Source organism: Ailuropoda melanoleuca, chromosome 12 (genome assembly GCF_002007445.2).
Source record: "Ailuropoda melanoleuca isolate Jingjing chromosome 12, ASM200744v2, whole genome shotgun sequence".
In the NCBI taxonomy this organism is placed as follows: domain Eukaryota; kingdom Metazoa; phylum Chordata; class Mammalia; order Carnivora; family Ursidae; genus Ailuropoda; species Ailuropoda melanoleuca.
Window position 1 is genome coordinate 81,643,368 of NC_048229.1, and position 8,759 is coordinate 81,652,126.

An 8,759-nucleotide genomic window follows, 5' to 3' on the forward strand; every position below is an offset into this window, starting at 1 on the left:
CCCCGGCCCCGGCCCAGGCCGGGCCCTGACACCGGCGCGCAACCCGCCTCCCCACCCAGAGCCGGGCCCCGGAGGGAGGGAAGCAGGGAGGCGCCGCACCCCGAGCCGCACTTGCCGCTGCGAAGCCAGGAACAAAGGGACGAGCCGGGCCCCGCGCCGGGCGGCCGGGGCACCGGGATCCCTGCCCTGCCACGTCCACACCGTCTTCTCTCTGTCCCTGCCGGGTTACCTCAGGCGTGCGGGAGCGCACCGCAAGTCGGCGGCTGGGCTCCATCCACAACGGCTGCAGCTGCGGGGACTGTCTGGGCGTGGCCCTCTTCTTTGGGGTCGCAACTCCGCCTTGAGCCAGATGGGTGGGGTGGGCAGGTTTGGGTGGGGCGTCCCCTTCAAAGCCGAAATGATTCTGTCTGCCCTGCTCCCACTTCCCCCAGGAGCAGGCGGTCCGCAAGCGGCCATAGTCACCCCCATGCCCCCAGCCTCTCTGTTACCACCCTCAGCTTCCTGACCCCACCCTATTCCTTTGTTGGGGGAGGGGTTGGGCCCAGACTCGGGGTGACCTTGGTCCAGGACCGGACTCTCCCTCAGCTTAGCCCAGCCTGGGCAAACCTCCCGTGGGTTTGGACAGCACCCACCCAGGAACTGTGGAGTCTGGGGGTGGAACGTAGGAACAAAGCCCGTCTCTTGGGATGGAGAGCTGCGTCACCACCGGGCCCCTCCCCTCCATTGTTAGCCATCTCGAAGATGTTGGGACTAAGGGGAAGAGGAGGTGGTATAATCCCCACTGGAACCTAGGAGACAGGTGTCACGTCCCCAAGTCCAGGGAGACTGTCCCTTGCCCAAGGTCACACAGCAAGTGAGAGACAGAGCCATGCTACCCCTGTCCCCCGGCTCTCAGTCCCTGCAGACGTCCAGCCCATGACTCAGGCTAGGTGGGTGGGGCCGGCTATCCACTGGGGCACCCCACAGAACAAAACAGGGGAACTGGGTGGGGGTGGGGGGGTGGCTTTGTCAGGACCAAGGCCAGGGACCCAGGGTGGGAGTGGGGCAGGGCGGGTTTCCCAAAGGAGGCAGTGGGAGGAGACCGGTCTTGGAGGGGAAGGGGCCTAGGAAGGGGTTCCTCTGGAGGCTGTTGCCATGGAAACCAGGCAAGAACAAAAAGCTAATTACAACAGGGCTGGGGCAGCCTCGTGGCTGACATGTAAATTGCAACTTCTTCTCTAGGGTGGAGGCGACTTGGATGGGGTGGAGGGGTGGTACCAGGGAGACTCCCAAATCACCCAAAGAAACAGCTGTGCCTGCCCCAGGAAGGGAGCTGGGAGAGGGGGAGGCCTGGGGGATGGTGGCGGCAAATCAAATCAGGACTCCTGGGGCAGTCACTGACAGCTGCCCTGGCCAGGTGGGAGGGGCGGAGGGCTCATTAATGTGGTCACAGGGGCCAGGCCTGCCCTGAACATCTGCTCCTCAGAGGATCAGGGGTCACTGCGGGGAGGGAGGGCAACCCTGAGTTCTGCCTGAGCCTAGGGGAGTGGTGATCTGGTTATGCACCCCTCCCCTCTATGGCTGGGACAGACACTTATCAAGCAAAGGCAGGTCCACCCCTATAGCTGGGGGTGGAGGGGGGGTGTGGCAGGAGGGGGAGGGAGGAAGGCAGAGCCGGCAGCCTGAGTGCTGGACAAGTGTCCTTGACTGAGATTTTTTCCTGCTTCTTAGAGATGTGGCCTCCTGGATTTGTTCATTATTTTTTATTCCTTTTGGGTTGATTTTCTTACTTTATGTTGTTTTAAAAATTAGTATCTGATCCTTTCTAACAATTCAAACCAGAGAGAGGTGGATTTTGTGGGGAGAGGAATTGTTTCTTTCTTTTCCACCTCTGCCTTTTTTGGTGACCCATGACAGCAGTTGAGCAGTTCCCTTCTGGCCTGCTTGTCCTCGAAAGTCTCCAGAGACCAAACTCAAAGAAAGGGCTCAAGCCCCCGGGGCCAGGCCCCAGGTAGGTAATTTGAGGGCCCAGCGGATGCTGCCATTTGCCCTGTGGACAGGCAGGTCATTGGCCATTTCTGTTTCCTGATCCCATCGTGGCTGTGGGCTCCTTGGCGAGGGGAGTGAGCAAACTTTTCCTTCCTATCACCAGCAGCAGCTGACGGGTGGGCAAGGGCGGCTGCTCTCCTGCCTGCCTGCCCGCCCTGGAGAGGTGCCTGGCTCGGCCCCGCCCCTGTTCTAGCAATGGGCCTGGCTGTGGGGCATGGAGAGAGGTCAGGGCGATTGGGGCCAAGGGAGACACCTCTCCTGAGTGGTAGCTTGACGGCATTACACTCGGGACAACGATCGCTGCGTATTGAACGGTGGGCCCCGTGTTCAGGAACACCACCTCACAGAGATGCGGTGAGATACGAGATCGTCCTTCCCCCGGGGTCGCTCCGGGAAGTTGAGGCACCGCCCAAGAGGGACAGGGCAGGGGTTTGAATCTAGGTCTGCACGGATCCGTTAGGATGGGCGGGGACGCTCCCCCTCCCACAGCCGCCACACAACGGGCGGATGAATCCGGGACCTCATCCTTCTCTGGGGCGCAGGGCCATTCAGGAGCCTTTGTCTGCGCCCCTTTCCCTCGGCCGCTGGGCGGAGCCTCAGAGGGGCGGGCGCTGGCCCTGACCGCCAATGGGGGGAGGGATTTCCTGGTTTCCTTGAACCCGCCTCCTACATGGGTCACTGTAGCGCTCGCTGTGCTCGGGGTGGGGAGAGGCTTCGAGGCCCTGAAAGGTTTAACGCCCAGGAGTCGGCAAGCCCTCCCTCCGCGGAGCCGCTGGCCCCCACTTGCCTTGGCCGACGCCTCCCGGGCCCCGGAGCGGGGCTGCGGCCTGAGATCAGCACCACGGACAGCGCCGAGGGCGCGGGGGTCTGAAGTCTGAAATAGGAGCCTCGGCCAGGACCCTGGGGTCCACGCGCCATCTGGCAGTTTTCTCAACTGTAGTGATGGTCACAATTATTCCTTATTTAGTTTACAAAATTGTATTTTATTATTGATTAAATACTACATAATATATTTTACTGACAAGATACTTATTTTAAATCACATTTTTATTAGTTTTAACTACAAAAGCAATTATTTTTTTTTAAAGATTTTATTTATTTATTTGACAGAGATAGAGACAGCCAGAGAGAGAGGGAACACAGGCAGGGGGAGTGGGAGAGGAAGAAGCAGGCTCATAGCGGAGGAGCCTGACGTGGGGCTCGATCCCAGAACGCCGGGATCACGCCCTGAGCCGAAGGCAGACGCTTAACCGCTGTGCCACCCAGGTGCCCCTACAAAAGCAATTATTAATATATTCTTCTAAAAAGTTGAAACAGTGCAGATAAGGCCAAAGTGCCCATTTAGCCACCTCATGCCCCGAGGTCCTGCTCTCCTGGGGGAATAATTTTGTTTTCCATTCTTCCTGCCTGTTGTCTCTGCATGTGCACCTATATATATCTTTGTAGAAAAATGTAACATCCTTTGAGGTTCCCTTTTTACTCTATATATCATCATGCAATGCGCTTTTTCCTCAAGGATGTGTCTCGGGGATGTGCTCATACCAGTGATGATGTTTTACTGCTCCACGGTATCCCAAAGTATATTCATATTTTCAAACCTTTATTTTTATTTGTTATCTGTGCGTATGGTATTAGAGATTTAAAATAGCATCTAATCTTTTAACTCAATGAAGCCACCATTGCTGAATGCATCAGGCCTTGTGTTAACCCCTTAATGTGGGTACTATAATTGTGTCCACTTTACAGATGAGAAAACTGAGGTCGCAAGTGAGGGAGTCAGTGGCACACACGGACTGGTACTGGGATCTGGTCCATTACCTCCTGAAGGACCATGTTTTCCAGAGATGCATTTTTAGTAACTCTCTGTAGATGTGTTGATGGCAGGGTGACTGACTCCATCCGTCCTGGCCCCACACTTGCTGTCTCCAGCTCATCACTCCTCTGCAGGGGCTGGGGTGTCTCAGAGCTCTGGGGACCAAGCCCCTGGCTCCCACTTTCATGCAGGCCTTGGGCCGAGGAGGTCATGGACACCCAAGCAGTGGTAGGAAGCTCTGATCAGGCCCCGAATGCCTCAGTGACATTTCCTTGTGTTTATTTTTTCTAATTACAAAATTAACACACACAATGTAAAAAGAACAGTTAACAATGACAAAACAGTGAGCAAATCCAGCCCCTACCCTCTCTGAGTGATGACCTCCAGTAACAGCCTCTCTGGGTGCACTGCCAAGACTTTTCTATGCATTTTATAATAATGATAACACTGTTCGTAATGATCAGAATTTTAATCTTTTATTTACTTTTTAAAAATATTTCTTATTTATTCATTTGAGAGAGACAGAGAGAGCAAGCGAAAGCACCAGCAGGGGGGAAGGTCAGACACAGAGGGAGAAGCAGGCTCCCCGCTGAGCAGGGAGCCCAATGTGGGACTTGAACCCAGGACCCTGGGATCATGACCTGAGCCAAAGGCAGACGCTTCACGGACTGAGCCACCCAGGTGCCCCTAATTATCAGAGTTTTAAAAAATATTTTCTAACTAATCTTTTGTTGTTGTTTAGAAATTAACATGTGACAATTCCAAAAGAGCCAAATGGTAAACAGTGAGAAGTCCTTTCCCCCAGCCCAGACCCACATTCCCAGGTCCAGGTCCCTGGGGCAGATGCCTCTGTTAGAGACGTCTCCATAAATATGTGCAACCTGGGTTCTAACTGCTTTCTTCACTGAGCTGTCTTTTTACCAGCACATGACTGACATGTAGAGGCCTGTTATTTCTCGAGGCCTTCATACCATTCATCTTCTGAAAATCACTCCAGCCCTGAGGAGCAAAGGGTTGGGGCACTGGGAAGTCACACTGCATGTGACTAATGACCCTCCCTGCATGGGCCACTGTGCTCCACGCAGCTTGGAAATGTCCTTGGGGTGAGGGCCAAGCTCTGTGCAGCCTTCCCTTCACCCAGGGGATGTGTCTTCGTGTGCTGACATACATGCACGCATTCACATGCTTCACACGATTAACTCGCTTTATTCCCACAAAGACTTGTTTTCACCATCAGGCCTATTGAACAGATGAGGACCCTGAGGCACAGAGAATCTTTGGGATAGGAAGAGGTGGTCCAGCTCCTGCATGTAGACCTGTGCTTGTGTGCCCTGGGAGCAGATTTTGAGAAGCGCTATGGGTTCCAGTCCAGGGAGGGGTAGGGTGGGTGACAGTAGGCAGTGGAGAGAGTGAACTCTTGGAGTCTGGGCCGTGCCAGCTCTTCGCGGACGGGCTGGGTGAATCAGGCAAGTCATGCCCCAGCCAGGGCCCCTGTGGTTCTCATTGGCTGAGGCTGATGAGATATGGGACCCTGCCAGGCCCTGTCTCTGGACATCCTTTGCCGGGACACGAAAGGGCATGTGAATCCTGGACTCTGTCTCTGTAGGCCGTTCTTTGCCTTCTCTGTGTCTTGGTTCCTTCATCTGAAAAGAGAGAATAAAGAAAACTGCCCCAAGAGGGTGTTTATTACTGACCCCTCACGGAGGAGTGGGCTGTCCAAGACTCCTGGTTAGCAAGTGCAGAGGAGAGTCTGGGGAGCCTGGGTCTGTGTCAGCTGAGCCCTGAGCCACTCTGAGGGCACCAGGCACCATGAACATACAGACAGTCCATGTGCGTATTTACTATGATGATTTTCTGACAGACGACAGAGCTTGGAGCTCTTCTCTGAAGTCACTCAAAAGGGCTAGTGCAAGCTTTGAGTCCAGGCCCCTAATTTTACACCCAGGGCTGGGTCCATGGGAGGGAAAGGGCCTGGTGGGGGTCGTAAACAGCGGCTGACCCTTCTTTCCCCTGCAGTTCTGGGAGGTCATCAGTGACGAGCATGGTATAGACCCCAGTGGCAACTACGTGGGGGACTCAGACCTGCAGCTGGAGCGTATCAGTGTCTACTACAACGAAGCCTCCTGTGAGCTCCCACCCTGCCCCCACGCTGGGTCTGGGGGGAGGGAGGGAAGGGCTCCTTGACGGCTGGGTCTCAGCATCCCCGCCCTCCTGTCGGCTGTTTGGCAGGGGTTACCCAAGACTCACAAAACAAAGATGAGGAGCCCTAGGGACTGCCACCAGTGAGATTCAAATATGTGTAACCCTCACATGACACATGCATAACCTAGGGGATGGACAGGGCTGGGCAGGGTCCTGGAGGCTCCTCAGGAAGCCCATGGCGGGGTCTAGAGCAGGGGCCATTTAGCCACTGGTGTAACATGATGTCCATAGTGAACTGGAGAAATACTAACCTGTCCACGTGGATGTAGCACATGGTCGTGGCCATCGGGGGTGTTGACCATGGTCCCCATTTCACACATGGTTCCAGCCTCTCTGACCCCAGTCTGAGCGCTTATGGTGACCCCACGACTCTGGCAGGCCAGGGCAGGATTCAGAGGGCAGGAGGAACCCCTGACCCTCTGTGACCCACATAACCCACCCCTTTCCCCTCAGCTCATAAGTACGTGCCTCGGGCCATTCTGGTGGACCTTGAGCCTGGAACCATGGACAGCGTCCGGTCTGGGGCCTTTGGGCATCTTTTCAGGCCTGACAACTTCATCTTCGGTAAGTTTCCCTTGTCCCACACTCTGAGGCAGACACCATCATAGGCAAATCCAGGTCAGCAGAAACAACAGGGCAAAGTCACCCCTTAGCAGGACAGAACTGACCTTCACATTTTGCATTTGGCAACAGAGGCCCAGAGAAAGGGTTCTGGGCAGGGAATAGAAACCACTTGTGTATTGCAAGCAGAACAATGTGTGAAACAGAGAATTGAGTTATAGGACTGTTACAGAGTTGGCAGGACAGGAGTCATTTCTCCAGAGGACTCAAGTTCACGGACATCCAGAACTGCTGTGATCAAGAGTGCCTCACCCCATTTCTGTCTTCTGGACCTCAGCACCCCAATTGATGGGTATCAATCCACATTCAGACCCTAAGCTGCAAGGAATTCTGGGGGTTATAGTTTACACCTCCAGCATGGCGAGCCAGAACTTGGAGGGGAGGGCTGAGAGACTCCCCCAGAACCCCCCTACGGAGGCAAAGCAGGACCTGCCACTCCAGGTTCTCAATTCCTGTCCAGAGCCCTTAACACTGGGCACCAGGCCCTTAACACAGGTGTCCCCAGCATGCAGCATGGCTGGTGTGGAGGGCCATAGAGGGAGTGAGAAAGTGTGGGCACCCCACTTCACAGGGAGGAAACAGGCACAGAGCTTCCACAGTTGCTCTGTGGATGGCATGTTCAGGCAGGCACCGTAGGTCTGACTAGTCTGTGTCCCCTTCCTGCTGCCCTCCCACCCCCACAGGTCAGAGCGGGGCTGGCAACAACTGGGCCAAGGGTCACTACACTGAGGGCGCTGAGCTGGTGGACTCCGTCCTGGACGTGGTGCGGAAGGAGTGTGAGAATTGCGACTGCCTGCAGGGCTTCCAGCTGACCCACTCTCTCGGTGGGGGCACAGGGTCTGGGATGGGCACACTGCTCATCAGCAAGGTGCGTGAGGAGTACCCTGACCGCATCATGAACACCTTCAGCGTGGTACCCTCGCCCAAGGTGTCGGACACGGTGGTGGAGCCCTACAATGCCACGCTGTCCATCCACCAGCTGGTGGAGAACACGGACGAGACCTACTGCATCGACAATGAGGCTTTGTATGACATCTGCTTCCGCACCCTCAAGCTGGCCACGCCCACCTACGGCGACCTCAACCACCTGGTGTCGGCCACCATGAGCGGCGTCACCACTTCCCTCCGCTTCCCCGGCCAGCTCAATGCTGACCTGCGCAAGCTGGCCGTGAACATGGTGCCCTTCCCCCGCCTGCATTTCTTCATGCCCGGCTTCGCGCCGCTCACCGCCAGGGGCAGCCAGCAGTACCGGGCCCTGACGGTGCCTGAGCTCACCCAGCAGATGTTCGACGCCAAGAACATGATGGCTGCCTGTGACCCCCGCCACGGCCGCTACCTGACCGTGGCCACCGTCTTCCGCGGGCGCATGTCCATGAAGGAGGTGGACGAGCAGATGCTGGCCATCCAGAGCAAGAACAGCAGCTACTTCGTGGAGTGGATCCCCAACAACGTGAAGGTGGCCGTGTGTGACATCCCACCCCGGGGGCTCAAGATGTCCTCCACCTTCATCGGCAACAGCACGGCCATCCAGGAGCTGTTCAAGCGCATCTCGGAGCAGTTTACCGCCATGTTCCGGCGCAAGGCCTTCCTGCACTGGTACACGGGCGAGGGCATGGACGAGATGGAGTTCACCGAGGCCGAGAGCAACATGAACGACCTGGTGTCCGAGTACCAGCAGTACCAGGACGCCACAGCCGAGGAGGAGGGCGAGATGTACGAAGACGATGAGGAGGAGTCCGAGGCTCAGGGCCCCAAATGAAGCAGCTGGAGGGGCGGAGCCAGGCTGTGGCTGTGGCCAAGAGGCCTGTCCCCCAGAGCCATGCCGCCACTGACACCACCCCCAGCCTTGTCCCCACCAGCTCTGGTCACGGCACCCTAGGGCTCCTGAGTGTTTGTCCTCCAGTATTTACGGCATCCCCACCCCACATGAGTCCCGTCTTCCCACCATAGGTCAGGTCAACTTCTGTGTCTGCTTTATTGTCAGCTCCAGGCCTGTTTTATGGTTTGTTTTGTTTTATTTTTACTTTAATTTTTTTTACTGGTTTGTGTTTATATTTTGGGGGGGGATACTTAATAAATTTATTGCTGTCAGATA

General features: G+C 55.9%; 1 protein-coding gene across 1 annotated transcript in view; it reads left to right on the forward strand.

Annotated features, from left to right (window-relative positions):
• The window catches only part of LOC100468119 (tubulin beta-3 chain), a 14,816-nt gene extending 6,057 nt beyond the window's left edge, over positions 1 to 8,759 (forward strand). The window contains exons 3-6 of the mRNA XM_034639053.1: positions 4,033 to 4,069; positions 5,858 to 5,966; positions 6,497 to 6,607; positions 7,348 to 8,759. Of these exons, the coding sequence (XP_034494944.1) occupies positions 4,033 to 4,069; positions 5,858 to 5,966; positions 6,497 to 6,607; positions 7,348 to 8,423 (1,333 nt within the window). The 3' untranslated portion in view covers positions 8,424 to 8,759. The remainder of the gene's footprint in view (positions 1 to 4,032; positions 4,070 to 5,857; positions 5,967 to 6,496; positions 6,608 to 7,347) is intronic.